Source organism: Lissotriton vulgaris, chromosome 1_1 (assembly GCF_964263255.1).
Source record: "Lissotriton vulgaris chromosome 1_1, aLisVul1.2, whole genome shotgun sequence".
Taxonomy (NCBI): Eukaryota; Metazoa; Chordata; class Amphibia; order Caudata; family Salamandridae; genus Lissotriton; species Lissotriton vulgaris.
This window is the reverse complement of record NC_141685.1, coordinates 380465203-380487489: the sequence shown is the minus strand read 5'-3', so window position 1 is coordinate 380487489 and position 22287 is coordinate 380465203. Positions and strand designations below refer to the sequence as shown.

Sequence of the window (22287 nt, the reverse complement as noted above, 5' to 3'; positions counted from 1 at the left end):
GCATGTCTCCCTGGTCAGATTAAATCTACTTTTGTACCAGCTCAGGATCTAGATCACCACTGAGCTACTGCACTATAAGGAGCTCATGTTTTCAGACCTGAGGCATCTAGGTGGAGAGTGATTGGAATGGTTCTTGCATTTTTGGGTCCTCTCTGAGCACTTAGGTTTTCCATTTCCGTGGTCAGTTCCAGAGAAAATTTACTACTACTAATATAATATGTTTTTATCAAGCACACCTGCTGTGAATGTTTAATAGCAAAGCAGGCGTCCAATTCGACTTTAGGAAAGCTAACAATTGTCCCAGCATTAAAATGTTTCTTAGATAATGTGGAACAGTTATTGGCTGAAGTTCTGTAGTTTAGATTAGGAATCCTGCTGTTGGAATCATTTACTCATGGTTGGGATCTCTTCCTCAGGCCATTCCAGAACCTGCCATAGCTTATAGTGAGTGGGTCAAGATGAGTCCCACCTTTTGTCCTCCCCACTATGTGGAGCCCTAGAAGAGAATGGACAAGGCAATTCATCAGATTTAGGGGCATCCAGGTGTACATGGATGCTATAAACCTGTGCAAAGCTTTTTCCACCAGACGTTTTCACCTTATCTCTCTTTTTGCTGTTGACTTGGTATATTTCTCACCATTCACTTATACTGTGCCCTGACTCTTTACTTCTGTTTTAACTTTAAAATGCTAGTCTTAGGATGATTTATTTGATGAACTGTTAGCGAGTTTTTTAAATAATCTGTTTCTCCCAGGTTCCATCATACCATTGAAACTGGACCTCAACACCCTTCTTGGCCGGGTCATGGTCCTGCATTTGAACCTTTCCATAATTGTTGTCTACGCTTTTTCACTTTCAGAATGACCTTAGACAAGTAAGCCGAACAGTGTGGGCAAAGAAAACACTTTAATAAAAAAAATCAAAAAACCTTTTGCCAAAATATTGTTTTGGTAAACCAGTGATGCAGCACATACGTACATACTCTAGTAACACAGATTTTCTGTATGACAAATCAGTACTGCATTCACTTAATTGAAATTCTTCGATGGTAAACGATTCTTTCCAAAGAGATGAATTTAGAAGAATTCCTTTTAGTGTAGAAAAATTCCTTTTGGTAAGGATGTTTTTGGTGATTACGGAGTTTCCTTTGGCGATTCTTCTATGATTATCCATTTTACTTTTGATCCCTTACAGCGCTCCTTATTCTGTTCAGCCGTTTAGTATTTAGGCAGCTACATATGCTGGCCTGGAAGAGGCTAAGCAGCGTTGTCTAGTCCAGCCTGCATCACATGGCCATACTGCATTCTAGAGATTTAATACTCTAGGGCTCCCACTCTCTTACCAGATTCCCAGCCCAGTGATGTGGCTGATGACAATTTAAGAGATTAAAAATCTCAGGAGAAAATATAGTATTCAAAAGAACCATTTACTAATGGTAAGTAAATCTTTATTCAATTAGATCTCTTTTTCCCCCATGAAGTTGACCTTTCTTTTTGGTTTTTCCTTTTGTTTTTCAAGGTTCAATAGTTTGGCTTTCTTCCTGCCTTTAAAAATTGCTTTGTCGTGATTAATGGGCAGTATAACATTCATTGGAGAGATTGAGTTGAGATTCTAGTTCTCTCCGCCTCACTCTATTAGATAATATTTTCAGAATGTTCTTGATGGTACTAAAACAAACTTTTCATGGAAGTCAGTAGGTGTAGTTTTCAGTACTAAATAATGGTCTGCTGTCTTTTCTTAGATGAGTTATCACCCCACACATGTGAGCAGCATGGTCGCGAACAAATCCTGGCATATTTGGAAAGGTTTATCAGGAAGGAATTTAATGGTAGGTTGTAGTATTAGTTTTAATTGTTAATTTACATATTTTCAGTTCTTGCTTTTAGATTTGACCTCTCAGCATCAGTGTTTGTTACAGAGAAGACGATATTTAGCATTAATCAGCTTAGCCATTGGAGAGCCTGAAACCTAATGCGCTTTTGTTCTTATTAATGCAATACATGAAATAATTGACGTATTAGTATTCTGTAAAATAGACTTATAAAATTGTTTATACACTTAACCTTTCAATGACAGTTATTTTTACAGACACATTCCATGGCAATATGAAATAATAGACATTTATTGCACTTGAGCAGCTGAACAGAAAAATTGTTTTGCCTGAGATGATATTAGCTTACCTAAATATAATGACCACTCACAAAATGGTAGTGCATAGTAATGTAGTGTATTCACATTAGAATTTTTTGCAGGATAGTTGAAAAGTATTCTTAAGCCACACAGTATGTTGTGAATATTAGGAACACTTTTTTTATTGTTTTGTTTTTGTGTTTTGGTCAGACAAAGCCAGGCTGTGCCTTTTTGGCTCTTCTAAAAATGGTTTTGGATTCCGGGACAGTGATCTAGATATCTGCATGACATTAGAAGGCCATGAAAACGCAGAGGTAAGAGTTTTGTATATATGTGTCACCTTTTAAAAGTACTCCCCTATTATATTTCTTCAGCAGTCAATTACCTATGAGCCATTCAGCTGCATCTTCATAGATAGGCAACACAAGCAGCTGCTAGGGCAAGGCAGCAGTTTTGTTTTTAGGAAAGATCCACTTATAGGCATTAGCTTCTTGTGTGCTGACAGGAAACCAGCTGAAAAATTAAGCATGGCAACTATATAGTACTTATCTTTAGGGGTCAGACGTATGATACTAGTAGACTTAGATGCACCTGGAAGTGTTCATTACTGTCTGTACAGGGTGAAAAAGTTAGCAAACAACGGATGTATGAGACGGGTAGTTTGCAACATTGAGTAGGGAAGACCATTTGTGGGTACTGTCATGGGAAGCAAGAGTAGTGATTTTAGAGAGCATGCAAAACATCATACAGGGTATTTGGTACCCAGATAGTGTCAAATATTAAATGGATAATGGTTTCTTCTGCTGTGAAAGAAGAATTCTAAAGATGTTAGCAATAGTGATATGTTCGAGGCATGTGGGCTGCTGAATTCATATCTGTGCATAGATCGCCACCTAGTGTTGGGTCCAGAAGATTGCACATTGTTGTCCTGGAAGAGTCTTCGAAGTATCACGAGATAGGTGGCTCCTCCCCTGGACTGCAGTACGCATGGGCATCCTCTCCATCCTTAGATTGTTTTTTCCGCCATTGGGTTCGGATGTACTTTCCTTTGCTCGAAGTTCGGAATCAAAACTACACTTTCTAGAGGCCAAAAGGCCTTCGGTATCTACAGTATTGTCTCGAATCGGTGCCGACAGCTTCTTTACACACTGTAATCACCTTGGGACGTCGAATCGGGCCGGGGGCCTTCTCGGCGCCACGCGACCAGTCGTCGATGGAACGGAGCCCATTTAAAATATGTCCTCTTTGTAACTCTAAATACCCACATATCGATAAACACCCCGTTTGTAACAAGTGTTTATCTCCAGAACATAATGAATCCGACTGCCTAGCCTGTGCCCAATTTCGATCCAAAAAGACACTTCGGACTCTACGGGCCGCTAGACTAATCATGCAGAAACAAGCGCCAGAGCCAGACAATATCTTCGGCGACGAAGAAGATCTTGTCGAGGCCGAAGAATACGAACAACTGTCGGATCAAGAATCGGAGCATGACTCCGACTACTACATCGAAGAGGAAGAAGACCTCGTCGAGGTAGGGGACGACGAACAAGGGATGGGAGCCGTAGAGGATGACTCCAGTGATGAACCAGGCCCAACCGTGAGTACGGGGATCCTATACCTTTACCTCCATGGTTCCACAGGCTCAGGTCGAGGCATCGCCACAAGGCATTAGCCAAGATCTCGAAAGACATTCTATAGCCCCGTAATTCAGCCTGGCTAAGAATATTCACAAAGAGCCATCGGATCAATGTACTCCGAGATTGGTGATATCGAAACCAAAAATGGTGGAACACAAAACGAAACCGAAACTGATCGACTACACAGTCTTCGGACCACACTACGTCGATCCATCGGAGTGGACACCAAAGAAACTCGTCGACAATATAGTCTTCGGGCCGAACTATATCGAACCATCGGCGTCGAATACAAGGGTCGTCGAGCCTAAAACCAGCGCCCTATATCTACTCCAAAACAAAAGGGCGTCGAACCGAAAACATCGGCGTCGACGGCCGACAACACAAAAGAGACTTGATCCAAAGAAGGTTGTCGACCCCAAACTTAAAGGCGACAAACCATTGGCTCCACTGAAGAAAACAATCGAGTCCAAGAAAATCGAGCCAAAAAAGGCCATCGAACCTACACCAAAGGGCGTCGATCAAAAACCATCGGTTCCGAAATCGTCACAAGGACACAAGGCCATAATCGAACCAAAGAAAACGGTCGACACAGGAAAAACTTCGGCTCCAAAGACAAGCACTATAGAAACAAACTGTAGTGGCACAAAAAAACATCGGACCGATTAAGTTTGGCCTCCCACCTTCCTCAAAAACAAAGGCGTGCGACCCAAAAAGCGGCATCGAACCAAAACAAACTAAGCAAAAGACATTGGCTAAAACAACCACAACTGCTGAACAGGAAGTCCTACATCCAGACCCTGAATCAGTTGAACAGTCAAAACTTTACATTGACCCAAACTCAGGGAAAGTCAATCTCTACAAAAGGAAAATCAGACCAGAGACTGTGAAAGAGACTTACACTATACCACTCAAAAAGAAAAGGGACTGTTCTACCTCACCTATTCTATTTGAGCCTATTCAGCCAACTAGGCCTAACCAATACTCATATACACCCATACACTCAGATGAAGAGGTGGATGAGGCAAATGATCAGGAATACACCTACCCTGTAGACACTGACCCAGACAGTCACACTCAACCATGGGCTGACCCATTACATCCTGGTGACTCTCAACCCATTCCTGATACACCTGCATACCCTGCTAGGCCTTCTACTACAGAGGACACAGCTGCTTTAAATTCATTAATCGAAAGGGCAGCCCTCCATCACAATGTGGACATGCATGCAGACCCTGTGGAGGAAGATTTCCTCTTTGACACTTTTGCCACATCAGAAAGAACAGCTAAAACACTACCTATGTTGAAAGGGGTACTTAAACATGCAGGAGACGTATTTAAAGATACCACTAGGGCAAGGGTCATTAACCCAAGAATAGATAGGAAATACAGGCCAGCGCCACTGACTTTACATACAACTGCCTTGAGATTCTTTAGTGGTGGCAAATGCACGTAAATGTGCAAACTCTCAAACTACTGGGGAAGCTCCACCTTCCGACAAAGAATCAAAAATCTTCGAGGCTTCGGGAAAAAGGGTAGCCGCACAGGCAGCTAACATATGGAGAATATCTAACACGCAAGCCCTGTTAGCTAGGTATGACAGGGCACACTATGATACCTTAGAAACACTTCTCCAGCATTTACCTGATGCTTACAAAGAACAAGCTGAACAATTAGTACAGGAGGGAAAGCTAATCACTAACGCCTCCATTAAATGTGCCTTAGATGTAGCAGATACAGCTGCCAGGTCTATTAACACCAGTGTTATGATCAGGAGACATGCGTGGCTATGCATTTCTGGTTTTAAAAACGAAGTCCAGTCCACTTTGTTAAACCAGCCAGTCAACACTAACTACTTATTTGGTCCAGGAGCAGATACAATACTGGACAAAATGAAAAAAGACACTGAGACGGCGAAGTCTATGGGAGCCCTACAGTCACAGCAACATAGAGGCTCCTTTCGCCGCTCAAGTTACAGGGGGGCTGCAAGAGGCAACTCATCACAGCAGACCACAAGCTACAAGGGAAACTCACAAAGCACCTACAATAAAAACAATAGAGGTGGATACCGAGGCAATAACAACAAAGGCAGAGGACGAGGGATAAACACCACCGTACCCTCTACCAATACTAAACACTGACTCCTTAGTGCTACCCCCAGACCATATAACACCGGTCGGGGGACGATTACAACAATTCCTACCAGTCTGGGAAAACATCACTAAAGACAAGTGAGTAAGGCAAATTATCCAAAATGGCTACTGCCTAGAGCTAACCTCAACACCACCCAACATATCTCCAAAAAACCGTCCTATGTCTGTAGAACACCTCAACGTATTGCAGCAAGAAGTCATCAGCATGCTGCAAAAAGGGGCCATAGAACTAGTACCATTAGAACATCAAGGTACAGGAGTATATTCACTATACTTCCTCATCCCCAAAAAGGACGGGTCTCTCAGACCAATATTGGACCTCAGACCCCTAAATCATTACATCTTATCAGAACATTTTCATATGCTCACTCTACAACAAGTGTTACCACTGTTGCAGCAAGGAGACTTCCTCCCAACCTTAGATCTCAAAGACACATATTTCCATATCCTGATACATCCTGCTCACCTGAAGTATCTCAGTTTCACGCTATTAAATCAACATTACCAGTTAAAAGTCCTTCCATTTGGTGTAACAACAGCTCCAAGAGTGTTCACAAAATGCCTAGCGACAGTGGCTGCACATTTAAGAAGACAGCATATTCACGTCTACCCATACCTAGACGACTGGCTAATACAAGCACAGTCAGCCCAGCAGTGTGCCAGCCACATGTCCAAAACAATTCACCAACTGCACAGCCTAGGCTTCACGTTAAACTACCAGAAATCTCACCTTCAGCCATCCCATGTACAGCAGTACCTGGGAGCAACAATAAATACTCTGACAGCAAAGGCATACCCAAACGCTGCAAGAATAAACAGTATGCAGCTACTAATCAAAAAGTTCAAGCCCCAACACTCGCTCTCTGCTCGAGTGTTTATGCAACTCATAGGCATGATGGCTTCCTGCATCTTTATAGTCCCTCATGCCAGACTACACATGCGTTTGTTACAGGAGTGCTTAGCAGGGCAGTGGAACCAGGCGCAAGGACAATTGAAAGACCTAGTGTTGGTAACCAGTCGTGCATGCATTGGTGGAATCCACAAAACCTTTGCAAGGAACGACTGTTCTAAGAGCATGTACCACAAATATTGTTGACAACGGACGCATCCCTGATGGGATGGGGAGCCCATGTCCTTCAGTACACAGTACAAGGCCTATGGACAGCACAACAAAAGAAAATGCACATCGACCTGCTGGAAATAATGGCAATTTTTCTGTCAATGGCACGCAAACTACGCCAGCATTCACTGACCCTGATCCTGGTTGCTCCAACATGGGCGAGGCAACCATGGTACACAACGTTCCTAGAACTTTCCGTGGTGCCTCATCAAGGGCTGCGGCTAACACCCACTCTACTCACTCAGAGCCATGGAGACATACAACACCCAGATCCGCAATAACTGAACCTTGCAATCTGGCTCCTGAAGTCTTAGAGTTTGGGTACCTAAACTTATCTCCTGACTGTATGAACATTATCAAAGAGGCAAGAAAACCTACAACCAGAGCTTGCTACGCTGCGAAGTGGACGCGTTTTGTCATTTACTGCAATAACAATGACATAAACCCACTAGATGCTTCAACGCAAAATATCATTTGCTATCTTTTGCACCTACATCGTTGCAATTTAGCCTATTCATCTATAAGAATACACTTAGATGCCATTGCAGCTTATCTTCAGAACAGACAGCATCTTTCTCTATTCAGAGTACCTGCAATTAAGGCATTCATGGAGGGACTCAAAAGAATAATTCCCCCAAAATACCCACCTTCACCTGTCTGGAACCTAAACGTTGTTTTATCCAGACTAATGGGACCACCATTTAATCCATTGCATTCATGTGATTTACAATGTTTAACATGGAAAGTGGCATTTCTAGTAGCAATTACTTCACTTAGAAGAGTTAACGAGCTACAAGCCCTAACTATTCAAGAGCCATTCATCCAAATACATGCAAATAGGGTAGTTCTTAGAACAAACCCTAAATTCATGCCCAAGGTGGTATCCCATTTTCATATCAATCAAACAATAGAACTGCCAGTGTTCTTTCCAAATCCACAGTCAGTACCTGAAAGGGTTCTACACACACTGGATGTCAAAAGAGCACTTCTATACTACATTGATAAAACTAAGGATTTTCGAAAGACTAAAAAATTGTTTGTTGCCTTCTCACCACAACAAAAAGGCAACCCCATTTCAAAATCTGGGTTAGCCAGATGGATAGTTAAGTGCATCCAAATATGTTACATTAAAGAAAAACGCACCTTAACAGTTTCCCCAAGAGCGCATTCTACACGCAAACTAGGGGCATCCATGGCTTTCCTAGGAAACATTCCTCTAGAGGAAATATGTAGAGCAGCCACATGGTCAACAATACATACTTTCACAAAACACTATTGTGTTGATGTACATTCAAAACAGCAAGCAGCTGTAGGACAGGCTGTTCTAAAAACTCTTTTTCAGACTGCTGCAGCTGGCACAAGTAGCCACCGCTAAGGGAGAGACTGCTATACATTCTATGCGCAGATATGAATTCAGCAGCCCACATGCCTCGAACGGAATATGCTACTTACCAGTATGCATCTGTTCTTGGCATGTAGGGCTGCTGACATTAATATCGCTCACCCTCCTCCCCGGTGCCTGTCGCAGCTTTGCATTCATTATTACTTTCTTAAATGGCCATCTCTTACTGTACCATACTCCATCTCTTCCACAATGGCGTAAAACAATCTAAGGATGGAGAGGATGCCCATGCGCACTGTAGTCCAGGGGAGAGGAGCCACCTATCTCGTGATACTTTGAAGACTCTTCCAGGACAACAATGTGCAATCATCCGGACCCAACACTAGGCGGCGATCTATGCACAGATATGAATTCAGCAGCCCTACATGCCAAGAACAGATGCATACTGGTAAGTAGCATATTCCTTTCATACACCTGAGGAGTACTGATATTGAATGGTTGTTGAGCACCTGGTATATATAACTGGAGAACACATTGAGGGGATGGGTAATTAAGTGGCTTTTAGATGACCGCAATATAGTTCACCCTCTGGTGAATACTGTTCATAAACTGTTTTGAGTGGACCTCATGAAAAAGAAATATCAATCCAAGGGCTTCCACGATCGAAGTGATTCTGCGCATCTGAGATGTGAGGGCGAATCACCTTAACATGCTCCAGTTTGTTTGCTTTTCAAGATTCAGAGTCTTTTACTGTTAATGAATGTTGGTATGCTAGTATGTGACATTATTATGATGTCACTCCTGAGTCACTTTGTCTCTTGCTCTTCCCTTTTAGAAACTGAATTGCAAAGAAATAATAGAAGGTCTAGCAAAGGTTCTTAAGAAGCATCCAGGTACATCTTTTGTACTTTATGAACCTGAACTTTACACATAATTTGTTTTTCAACTCTGTAAAGAACTTAAAAATTATTTTATGTTTAGGTTTAAGAAACATCTTACCAATAACAACCGCTAAAGTGCCTATCGTTAAATTTGAACACAGAGAAAGTTTACTGGAAGGAGATATCAGCTTATATAACACATTGGTAGGTATTCTTGAAGGTTTATTAATAATAAAGATAAAATAACAGTGATCACTCCATCTGTATAACATGAGTATGCAATTGAGGTATTTCAGGCAACAAATTAAAATTACATTAAGCTAAAGTAAATCTAATATATTGTATTGTAATGGCATTTATAAAGCACTTACTACCCCTTACGAGGTTGAAGCCAGCACTGCTTCTGGGGTAAGACCATAACACTGCAGCAGATTAAAACGGCTGAATATAAGAGGTGTATAAGTAAAATTATTTTACTGAAAAAGAAGAGTTAGGATTATTGAGGGCCAAACTATTATCATTAACATGATAGGTATGATTAGGATAGAAGGGTTTTCGGGTTACGGTCAGGCTGAAGGAGTTGGATTTGTACAATGAAATAAAAATGAATAGCTAAAAGTAAAATCTAAGATGGTTGTTGATCATATAGCTGCAGTTGAAGACAATGATTGGACTAAGTTTTATGTGTATGTTTTATATCTTTTTTTCTGATCTATACTTTTAAGTGCACATTCCTTATCTTAGAATACTACTTCCAGCTTGGTTCCAGAGCTCCGCTCCCAATTTTGTCATTCTTCTGACGAGTTCCAAATGAAATCCAGTGTGCTAGAATACAATTTCCCCTCCTAAAATGACTGGTTTTAAACCATACCGTGAATGTAGAAAACAGATGCCCATAATGCGACTATGTTGTCTGGGCTCGGGCCGCAACTTGACGTTGTGCAATAAATGTAACCTCATGCACCTGAAGGTGATCCGGGACCTAGAAGCAAAGTTCTAAATCACCAAACCTTAGTAGTCCTAGCACTGATGTGGGTCACACTTCCGCTCTAAGTCATGGGCGTGGACTTGATTCAGTGGTCAACTTCACTGTCTAAGTCCTCCATTATGTCCAAATCGAACTTCCAAATGGAAATACAAAAAAGCAAAGCGGTACTCAACTCCATCCTGCCACTCTGTTCCCAAGGAGAAGCCGCATATATCGGTCTTCAGCTTGGTCTCCAGTAGACGAGCAGATCCCAACAGATTCTGGTGAACCCTGAGTTTCCTGGTACTAACTTTAAAAATTCAGAATTCTTATTCTACTAATTTATTTTTGTTGTTATGGTCTCCAATAATCTATTAAAATGAACTCTATTTTTCTAAATTGGTGTGTGAATTTTCTTGTGTAGTGTTTTCACTTTGTTACTGGGTGTCTGTTGCATAAATACTTTACATATTATCTCTTTAAGTTAAGCCTGACTTCTTTTGTCCCAAGGAACCTGAAACTTAAACAAGGGTTAATTTAGTGACTTTTATGGTTCACCCTGACAGGGACTAAGGCTGTTGCCTGAGCAGAGTTAGCACCCCATTCAACCAACAACCCAATTTCTCGCACTACTCTAGTTTTCTCTTTGTAGTGCATACTCATAATGTACGGAGGGTGGGGGCAGAATTCAGCGATTGCTCCCTGGTTGACGATCCATCACGTTCAACAGATGGGTTTTACTAATTGTTCAACATGGCAATACACTACTTGTTCTTTTTGCCCCGCAAACTCATAATCATATCAGAACAAATTTCGAAAGAGCACCTGTCCATTCTGCTACAAGAAGTGTGTGTTACTCTCCAAGAGTCCAGACTAGGAAAGAGAAGACTGTTAGTCTTGCTAGTTTCGTGTGCCAAGAAGGACTGGAGGCTCCAGCCTATTTTAGACATTCGACCCTGAATGCATTTCTGCAGAAGGACACATTATTTTCAATTTTCAAATAACTTTATTCGTTTTGTTAATACAAAACCATAAAAGTTCATAGTTAAAAACATTAAGAATTCGCAATTTAAAAATCCACGTTACACGTGAGCTGAAATAAAAACAAGTATTGTCATCAATTCTCGTCAAACTATTATTGCACTTTACATACACCTTATTCCAGGGATTAATTTTATACAAACTGGGGGTCCAGGAGGACCGATGTGTATTGTGCTCCAGGTTAGGTATAACCTGGAGCACAATACACATCGGTCTCCAGGTTATACCTAACCATATACTAAAGAAGTGGAATGCAACCTGCGACTGAAGTCAGAATTTGGACCAAGAGACTCAGGAGAGCTGGGGACACCAGGAACCACCCAAGGTAAGTACCCAAGAACCCCACGGAGGTTGTGTGCAGAGTGGAAACACAGCCACGTACTCAATACAAGTCAACAGGAAAGTTGCAGTTTTAAAGAAGGATCCTTCCCAGTGGACTCTGAACCCTGTGGAAGACGGAAGGTCAGATAGTCACCCCACTCGTGGATACCCCATGAACCATGATTCCTACACTAGGGAAGCCAGGTGCAGAGTGACGCCGGAAACTGCCGTAGACCACATTGGAGGATTCAGAAAAGATGCCACTGGCGAAGACTGTGCAATATTCTGGTGGAATCCAAGAGTGGATTCTTGAAGAGGAGAACCTGCAAGCAGAGTGAACAGAGTATGCCACTCAGCAGTGACCACGAGGCACAGAGGAGCAATCACCACCTATGACTGGAGATGCATGAGTGATAACGGTGACCTTGTCACTGTAGCTGTGAGGACCAGGCGATGCTGTGGAGACCAAGAGCCGTTCTCGAGCTGTCTCCCGTCAGAAGTCGAGAACCAGGGGGTCGGTGTCCAGCGGGATCATTAACAAGCCATGGCAGCAACAACAGATGTAGTATACGATAAAGGAGCAGCATTGGGTCCAGCAAGGTCCAAGAGATTCCTCAATTGCAGGAGAGTCAGAGCAGCCCCGAGCAAGCAGGGAAGCCTATTGAAGCCAAAGAAGACCCTCAAGAGGGCCCACAGGCTGAAGGCACAGGAGTCGCAAGAGGACCTCGATCAGCTCTCCAAAGATGCGGGCCCCACGGTACAGGGGATGCGGTGAGGACAAACATCTCGGCAGAAAGAGATGGTGGAGGCTGGAACTTCTTGTAGCCCGAAGATCTCTAAAGTGCAGAGCCAATAAGCCTTGGCAACAGCAAGTCGATGTGGTGCACAGGGGTTCTGTTCCCGCGGTTATGACGAGGGATACTGTTCTCAAACTTGCTGAGAGGTCAAGCCTCCACCACCAGTGCTGCTAAGCCTATCGAAGTCCAGTACACATAGTCCTGTCTGGGAGGTGGTCATTCCTCCCTGTGACAGGAAACCTATTGTTCTCCTTTTCCCTGCTCGAGCTCCGCTCAGGAGCAGGAGGGCAGAAACGTGTCTGTGGTCGGCAGCAGCACTAGCTTGCCATTAGCCCCATAAAGACTGGTACCCGGAATACAGGGGGCACCCCAGGGGAGCCTCCCAGTACATGAGATCATACATCCAACGCTGGAATCGGTGTTGGAGTAGGATTCCAACATGTTTGATACCAAACGTGACCGGTTTCGGTGCAGCCAGCATATAGTTAAGCATATTGTAAATAACTTGATATCCACTATATGTATAAACTGTCTGACCACACTTAAAAAGCCTCGAGAATCAACTCTGGGGTTTCTATGGGTGTCCTGCTCATGCAGGAGAACCCTCCCATTTGTAACCAAGCACTGTGCCCTCAGGACTGAAGAGCCTGCCATGGGTTAACTTATAGGATTAAAGGGTAGTGACCTCAGATATAAAGAAATGTATATCTGCTGTGAAAGGCAAAGGACAAACTCACACAGGCTGCAATGGCGGGCTTGTAGGCACAGTTTAAGTGGACTCCCATGGGTGGCACAATACATGCTGCAGCCCAGGGGATGTCCTGGGTACCTCAGTACCATATACTAGGTGCCTAGAAGGGTACACCAGTAGTCAGTTGGGAATGTACCAAAGTACTTACCACTGTCAAATGTAGGGAGAAAGCATAGTGACTGGGGTCCAGATTAGCATGATCTGAGTCAGACTAGTCATAAAACAGAATAACACCTGCAAAAAGAGGCAGTAACCATGAAAGCAGATCCTTCTTTCTTACACAACCTCCACCCCCTAAACAATAGGAGATCAGACTAACCGTGCCCAGTTGAGTCTTCATGTTCTAAGTGGAAATATCTTGGGAGTCCATTTGTGTTGGCATGGTTACACCCAGGTCTACGTTCAACAGAAAAGTCCATCCCATGTAGGGAAATGGACCTCCTGCAAAGTTTGGAATTTTCACCCTTCATCTGTTTAAGCAATAAGAGGGGCTTATGGTCTGTCTGAACCATGAAGTGAGTACAAAACAGGTATTGCCTCAACTTCTTCAAGGCCCAGATCACTGCAAAAGCCTCCCTCAATGGCTGACCAACGTTTCTCCATGGGGGTCAACCTTCTGCTTATAAAAGCTACTGGTTTGTCCTGGCTTTCTGCATTAAGTTATGATAGAACAGCTCCTACCCCTATCTCAGAAGCATCTGTCTGGACAATGAAGGTTTTGGAGTAATCCGGATTTTGCAGAATGGGAGCAGGGCACATAGCTGTCAGAAGGCATTTGATGATATGAAGTAGGCTAACTGTCCACTGATCTTTTTTAGGCATTCTTCAGGTGGTGATATCACTACGGGATGTCACTATGGATCCATAGCCTTTAACAATCCTCCTGTAGTACCCAGTCAGGCCCAAGAAAGCTCTGACCTGCGTCTGGGTAGTGGGCACAACCCAGTCCATTATGGTCTGGATTTTGCTCTGCAGTGGTTGAACTTAGCCTCCACCCGGCAGGTGACCAAAGTACACAACCTTGCTCTGCCCTATCTGGCACATTGTGGCCTTGATAGTGAGGCCTGCCTACTGCAGGGCCTCAAGAACACTCCTAAGGTGGATCAGGTGATCCTCCCAGGTGGAGCTAAAGACCGCAATATTGGCTAGATATGCTGCACTATAGGCTTCCAGACCTGTTAGGACTTTGCTCACCAACCTCTGAAATGTGTCAGGTGCATTCTTTAAGCCAAAAGGCATTGCAATAAATTGAGAATGCCTACTAGGGGTTGAAAATGCTGTTTTTGGCTTGGCATCCTCAGTGAGTTTGATTTGCCAATAGCCAGCAGTGAGGTCAAATGTATCGAGATACTTGGCTGAGGCCAGAGTATCAATCAGTTAATCTGCCCTGGGAATTGGATCGGCATCAGTCCTAGTGACTGAATTGAGGCCACTGTAGTCTACCCAAAACCTTATCTCTCTTTTGCCAACCTGGGTGTCAGGTTTTGGCACAAGGACTCCAGGACAAGTCCAAGGGCTATCCGAAGGCTCAATGACGTCCAACTCAGCATCTTTTGGACCTCAGTCCTGATGCAATCTCTGGCATGGTCAAGTTGTCTGTAGTTTTTACTCATGGTGTATCCACTTCAGGGGTACACCAGGTGGTTTGACTGGGAGTCAGAGAAAACAAATGTGGTAACTGATTGAGGACTTTCCTGCAATCAGTTTGCTGCTGGTCAGTGATGCCGCCTGCCAAGGCTACTCCATCAGCTGAACCGTTCACAGGGTCCTGAGAGAATAGATCGGGGAGAGGGTCACTCTCTTCCTCCTGTCAGTCATAAGTAGCTATGACCAAGCTCATGTCAGCCCTGTCAACAAATGGATTTAGGCGGTTCACATGAAGCACCTTGTGCTAACTTCTAGGAGTACCTAAGTCAACGAAATAGGAGGCTTCCCCTTTTTTCTCAAGGATGGTGTTGGGGACGCTCCTCTCGTCCTGGAGAGCTGCTGTGGCCACAGGCTCCAACAGCCACACTTTCTATCCTGGCTGGTAAACAGTCAGTACGGCCTTTTGGTCATGCCAAGTTTTCTGAAGTTCTTTGCTGGCCTCAAGGCTTTTGCTGGCCACCTTCATGTACTCAGAGATACATGAACGCAGGCCAAGGACATAGTTTACAATGTCCTGTTTAGGAGGTTTGAGAGGCTGTCCCCATCCCTCCTTAACCAAACACAAGGGAGCCCTAACTAGATGTCCAAATAGAAGTTCAAATGGGATGTAGCTCACACCCTTCTGAGGAATCTCCCTATAGATGAAGATAAGGCAAGATAGTAAGCTATTCCATTTCTGCTTGAGCTGTTTTGGGAATCTCATGATCATACCCTTGATGGTTTTGGTAAACCTTTCAACAAGCCCATTGCACTGTAAATGATAGGGTGTGGTGAACTTGCAGTATACACAATACTCTTTCCATATAGCTGTGATGTAGCTAGACATGAGGTTTGTACCTCTGTCAGAGAAGACCTCCTTAGGAAACCCCATTATGGAAAAAGTCTCCCATTAGGGCCCTAGCAACTAAGGGAGCTGTAGTGGTACGAAGTGGAATAGTCTCTATATACCTAGTCACATGGTCCACCTCCACTAGTATGTAACTGTGTCCAGATGCTGTTGGAGGGTTTAAGGGATCAACAATGCTTATTCCTGCCCTCTCAAAGGGAACCCAAACTACTGGAACAGATACTAAGGGTGCCTTTGTAGTGCCACCTGACTTACCACTGGTTTGGCAAGTGACACAGGAGCGATGCAACTCATGGTATTTTCAGCTTTGTGGGGCCAGTGAAAGTGAGGTTTGCTTTTTCCCAAGGTATCCTGTCAGGGGAATGTCATGTGCTAGGGATGGAAGAAAACCCCTGAACTTCCGAGGTATTGCAAACCTACTGGTGGCACCAGGCTTTGTGTCTCTACTCTCAGAAAACAGAACCACATTTTCCCAATAGATCTTATGGGACCCACTGGCATTCCCTGCCTCCTCAGCAGCAACTTGCTGTCTTAGCTGTTCAAGAGAGGGGCAGAGTTTCTGCTCCAAACTCAAGTCTGCCCTGGAAGGACACCCTGCTCCCAAGAACTCTGCCTAGTCAAGCCCAAGTTCCTCTGGCTGGGACAGTTCCTTCACAGTGGCTGAGGTTATCCCCCTCAGGAGACTGACTTTCACGGGAGTTAAGGAGGACAATTATTCCTTACCCTTACTGCCCCTTTTGATTGAAGCGAGCTGGTAAATTCTTTCAGAAATCAGAGCTCCCTCAGTGCCTAACTGTTTGGCCTGAGCCTTGGTAACTAATCCCTTGGGGCTGGACTACTATTTGTACTGGCCCTAGGGGGGGGGTAGTTGCCTTAGGGGTAGTAGTCGTTTCTTTGGTGTTAGCCTTAGAACAATTTGCATTCCTTGGTCTATTGCCTTTCTCATTACACAGGTAACACCAAGGTTTCCTGCCAGAGGAAGAGGAGTACTTGGACCCACCTCTAAAGGAAAGTTTTTGGGGACCTTGTGAATACTTCTTTTTATCTTTACCCTTCTCCACAACCTTCTCTTGGGCTTCAGAAGGAGCTTCTTCTGGTCACCACCACCATGAGCTTTCTGCTTAACCCTGGTACCGGACCCATTTGTTTGTCTTCATTCCCAATTCTTGGGGAAAGGTCAGATCAGAGTCCACCAGGTACTGGTGCAGTTGCTGATTTTGATAATTCTGTTGGATGTGCTCCTCCATCAACACATTGTGCAGTCCTTCATAATCATGTAGGTTCATGTAGGTAGCTTTCATGAAGCCAGCCTCCCAGAGCCTTAATAGCATTGTCCATAAAATCAACTCCGTCTTGGGTATATGCCTTCTGTGTTTGCATAATCTTAACCTTTTATTGCTCAGTGGTTAAACCAAACCCATCTATGAGTGGGCACTCTTCAAAACAGGGTAGTTGCCAGCATCTTCCTCTCTGACAGAGAAAAGTTTGTCTCTACCTTTGTTAGCAAAGGAGAGCCACGGGAGAGCTGCCCACTGCCCTTGGGGGACCTTCTGACCTTTATAGGGCCTCTCCAAAGCAGTGATCCTTTTATGGATATCCCCCACCTCCTGGTAAAGAGGGACTATGCTGCTCAGGTTCTTAGTATCCCTGTCTCTAGGTAAAATAGTGCTGCCACCACGGGACTCCATGCCCAAATTCTTCCTAGCCCTCTCAACTTCCAGGGTCTCCTTAACAAGGGCCAACTGCTTTTGCTTGAGCATAAACTTGGCTCTCCCAAGTTTGAGTAGGTGGTATTCTCTCTCTGAGTCCTCCCTCTCGCTAGAAATGGAGGTCCCCATGGGTGTCTGAGGTATTAAAATGGACAGAGGAGAATCTAGACCTGCTGAACTCTTTGCACCCTCCCAGGAGGAAGAAAGGGGAACCTGCCTATACAGATTCCATCGGTACTATTGCCTGGGAGATCAGAGTTCACCAGTGTGGAGTCATCAGACTCCTCCTGGTCATGCTCAGAATTAAGGTCTCTCGGGGGACCCCTCCTGACCCATCTTCTGGCGCTTCCCCACCCACTGTCTCCTGCCCTTCTGACCTATAAGGATTCTGGAGGTCATCCTTCAGAAGCAGCTCTTAAGAGTTGCTTAGTGTTAGGGTTGCTACCTATCTTTATCCTTCTAGAGGCACCCAGGGTCCTTAGTTCCCGGAACTTAAGACCACTGTATCTAGAGTGTTGGCCCTACTTGGATAACCAATTAAAGACATAGTGACTAGGTGTAGTGTGGTGTTGCACCTACCTATCCAGCATGCTCGGCTTTAGTCTCTTCACGTGGAGCTCCGTCTTCCTGGGGACGAGTAAGGAAAGGGTTCCTTTTCTTTAAATAACCCTCATATACGCTAATGGAGTCATGCTTCATCATCTGGTTCACCCTGACTCCTATTGATTGGGGTGGGCTCGACCATGTTCCAGGGAGCCCTTAAAATAAAAGACCAGGGGGCATAAAGATTAATAAACCTCCAACTTACTCCAAGGTAGCCCTTTATTTGTAGAGTAGTCGGGGATGTTAAAAATTTCAAATGTATATGTAGGGTATTGAGAATATTATGGTCCTATGACCCTAGACCAACATGTTTCAGCCCTACTTTATGGCCCAGATAGGTCCGGGTCTTTCATCAGGGTGATTAGTCTGACCCCCCTGGTAAGTCTGCTCGGCGTTCATACAGTCTAGATGCAAGAAACTAACTGCATCTTGGGGCACAGTGTATACATGCCCTTCTTGTTACTTTGTTTTTACTTTGGTCCAACCTGTAATTAAAAAAGGCCATTTTAGTGATCATATTCTTAGTATATTTTCTTAAATTATGAATGCATTGTATCGAATCCCAATGTGAGATTCTATATGGTGGCATGCATCACCAAGTGCATGCTCGCGTTTGTTAACCATGCAGTAGACATTCAGAGAGTGCCTGATCTTGAACTTTTCGTATCATTCTTCTGTGACAATACATACGTGAGGTGTCCACTAACTTAGCTAAAAACCCTTGGTGTATCACTCAAAAATCATATCAACTCAAACGTAATAGCTATCAGTGTATGCCTGTTCAGTGAAAAATACATCGGTCCATCATCAGTTGGAGAGCTGTAGTAGCCCTCGTGAGACACAGCCTGCCCCATGAGTGAGACATCTCAATATAAATAGCGTAAATTCATCATGCGATAGACACACTCATACGTATTGCATATTCTGAACTTGATCAAACTGGAGTGTGCAACAGCCTCCAAACCCTTCTAGTTTGCCCCTTTACCACCATGGGCACCATCACCTCCCCCACTGTCAGTCCATAACATCGGACAGGTGGGTTTTGTAGGTTGTCCGAAGGGGCTACTCCCTCCCTGTTAGACCTGTCAGCCTTAGGGTGGTCTTTCCCTATTTTCTTTCGCCTTTGCCTCATTTTTTCCCACCTTCTTTTTGTTGGCCTTAGGTCTCTGGGCACCTCCCATTGCTAATCAATGTTAAGGTGCAGGTGCTCTCTTCCCTCAACATGGCTGCCACTGACCCCTGCTACTGCAGCGTGGTCTTTTTAGACGCACTCTAGTAGCCAGGAGCTGGCTGGAACCCCTAAACAATGTTGCGACTCCAGCCTGCCTGCCTGCCCTTAGCTAGAGTGAGGAAGCTCCTGGAACCTTCCGGAATGGGGGAGTGGTCACCAACTGCCAACTGCCACTATAAAAGAAAAGGGAGGGAAACTTTCCAGTCATTTGGGGCATCACTGCCCTCAGGGATCCTACGCAGGAGACTTAGGCGGTAGGGTCTAGTCAGGAACCTATACCACTGGGGGTGACAGGGTTTAGGCGCTGCCCACCAAGCTGAGTAAGGAACACTGAGCTAGCCCACTGATCTGGTCCGGCGGGAGTGGAACCCAGGGACCACCTGAAGTGACCTGATGAGGAAGCTTAACCAACCTTCAACTCAAAACCCCCCTTCTCTTCAAGTAACTTCAACCCAAGGGTGCCAGAACCAACCAGCGCCAAGAAGAAACTCCCCTACGCTAATCGGGACTTCTGGGGATTAGCCAGGTACTGGGCTGTGCCAATTCTGCCCCTCTGTCTGCCCTGTGGCCCCAGCGCTGTCCTGCCTTATCTCCTCTGCTGAAACTGAACTGTGCTGCTCCTCAGCGCTCCCCTGCTATGCCCTGAGAAGCGCTGTAAGCCGAGAGTCTGTTGCTGCCTGAAGCGCTATAGTTCCCCCTCCCCCAAGCGCTATCACTACCGAGCGCTTTGGCCCCCAGAACTGCCTAATTTGGTTGTAGCGCTAACAGGCCATCAAGCGCTGTAATCGCGCCTCAAGCGCTTTCGTGTGTGGCTTCCGAGAAGCGCTGTAATCGCGCCTCAAGCGCTCACCTGCGAGGAACTTCCAAGCGCTCATTGGACCCGCGAGGCGCTGTGCGGTTTGAGCGCTGTGGGATACCTGGCAGCGCGGCACCCGTAACGGTGCTGTCCTCAACATATCACTGCCGGCGCCCGGCCCCCGAGTGAGGAGTCTCCGCGGCGGCCTCCGGCGGCTGAGGTGGGCTGCCGTGATCTCTAGTCGGCCGCGCTAGACCTGAAGCCACCCCCACCATCACCACGTGACGGGGGCGCCCGGCCGCGTCCTCGACCGCCCCCGCACCACTGATTGGCCCTGGGCCCGAGAAGAGCTCAGAGGCCCGGGACCTGAACAGAATCCGCGCAGAGGCTCAGGAGGAGCCCCCCACCAGCCGTCACCAGCCCCGAAGGGGCGTCCCATCCACCGAAGGCCCAGACATCGCCGGGGAAGGCGCGGAAGCAAACGCGCGCCCCGGGCGTCATCAGCGCCGGGTATCTCCGCAAGGGCTCCCCCAGGAGCCGAAGCACCAGGTAACCCCAGGTAGAGGAGGGCGGAGGTCTGGAGAAGAGCGGGGTCTCCATTGAACGGAGAGGAAGCCCCGTGACCGCCCCTCTCCTCGGGAGACTGTTGTTGGGCCGCATTGGCCTGAGTTGTATGTAGGAGGTCCTCTGGACTGGGCGAGAGCCCGAAGGGTACAGCTGGCCTACTCTGTTGCCCCCTTGCATAGGGGCTTTTGTTTACAGAGCCGGGTGTTGCAGAACTGGGCCCTGTTGTAGTTGCCACCCCCCGTAAGAAGGCTGTAGGAGAGGCGATTTAGATAGAGCCTGTTGCCTAAGTCCCAAGAGATAGTGGTACTTGTAGCCAGGCCAGAATGATGAAATGTTTTACTTATTCTTCCTGAAGTGTTTCACCGAACAACATGCTCATCCTTACTTAATGAGTTGGTGGTTCTTCTTGGCTAATGAGATGTTGATTTATACCTAATAGAATCTTGTGCAGATGCTCATTAGAAAATTTTCCCAATGCTAAATGAAATGTTTTAATCCTGTCTAATGTAGTATTACCTGAAAGGCCTACAGATATTTAATATTTATGAATCCATGACTAAGTAATGAAAGATATGCTCTTTTAAGGAAAGTTAATGAGTGATTACCACTGTGATTTTTGATTGCCCTGATTTTGATCTTAGATCAAACTTATTTATTTGAATGAAACATTCTGGTGTGGTCTCAGTCTTTGCGTGCATTTATTGTCTCAGTGGATGTGTGTGCTGTGTAGTCACTTACCACCTAAGCTTCGGATGCCTACCCGTTCGAGCCAGGCTACCCCCGGGTAACTGGTGAACCCAGTTCCTACACTCCCCTTCAAGACTACCTCTACCCTGTGCCACTACCAGCTGCCGGAGGATCATCTCTCTTGGCCTAGGGCCAAGGGAGCCGTAGAGAGGGATTCCGGTGCTAGAAGTAGGCTGTGGTTGTTATTTCTGCTACTTTCTGGTTCCCAAAAAGGACAAGGGCCTTCGACCTATCCCTGATCTCCGAACTCTCAACCTCCTCCTCAAAAAGGAGAAATTCAAAATGCTTACGTAAGCTCAGATCTATTCAGCCCTGGACCCACTAGACGGGATGGTAGCGTTTGACTTGCAAGATGCTTATTTTCATATTCCCGTACTGCCTGCCCACCGGTGATATCTGTGGTTTACAGTAGGCCACAAGCACTTTCAGTTTACCATGCTTGCTTTTGGCCTTACCAGCGCCCCATGGGTGTTTACTAAGGTGATGGCGGTGGTTGTGGCTTATCTGCAGAGCTCAGGGCTGAAGTAAATTCGCCCCAGGCTGTCGTCTCCCACCTCCATACTACAGCGCAACTTCTACACTCGCTGGATTTCACTATCAATGGCCAAAGTCACACCGACTCCCTTTCAGAAGCTCACTTTCATCGGAGCTGTTCTGGACACAGTGCAGTTTCGGACTTCTCCTCCCGAGCCGCAAGTCCAGGATTTTCAGGCGATAATACTGATATGTCAGCCTCTATCCTGGGGTTCGGTGAGACTGACTCTGGGGCTGCTGTGCCTCATGGCCTCCTGCATCCTGCTCATGACACATGCCAGATGGGACCTGAAGTTCCAGTGGGAGCAGCATCAGGAAAATCTCTCTGACCTGGTTCAGATCTTGGAGGGAAATGCAAATGATCTGCAGTGGTGGCTCACAAACCGCGATTGAGTCCGAGGCAGACCTCTTGCCCTTTCCCAACCAGATCTCCCAGTAGTGACTGATTAGTTCAATTCAATTCAAA

The 22287-nt window shown here is 45.5% G+C and overlaps 1 protein-coding gene across 3 annotated transcripts in view; it reads left to right on the top strand.

Moving 5' to 3' along the window:
* The window catches only part of TUT4 (terminal uridylyl transferase 4), a 1145308-nt gene that overhangs the window by 687345 nt on the left and 435676 nt on the right, over window positions 1-22287 (top strand). For all 3 annotated transcript variants that reach the window (XM_086952445.1, XM_086952444.1, XM_086952443.1), the window contains 4 exons: window positions 1742-1828; window positions 2341-2444; window positions 9218-9275; window positions 9364-9467. In XM_086952445.1, the coding sequence (XP_086808571.1) occupies window positions 1742-1828; window positions 2341-2444; window positions 9218-9275; window positions 9364-9467 (353 nt within the window). The remainder of the gene's footprint in view (window positions 1-1741; window positions 1829-2340; window positions 2445-9217; window positions 9276-9363; window positions 9468-22287) is intronic.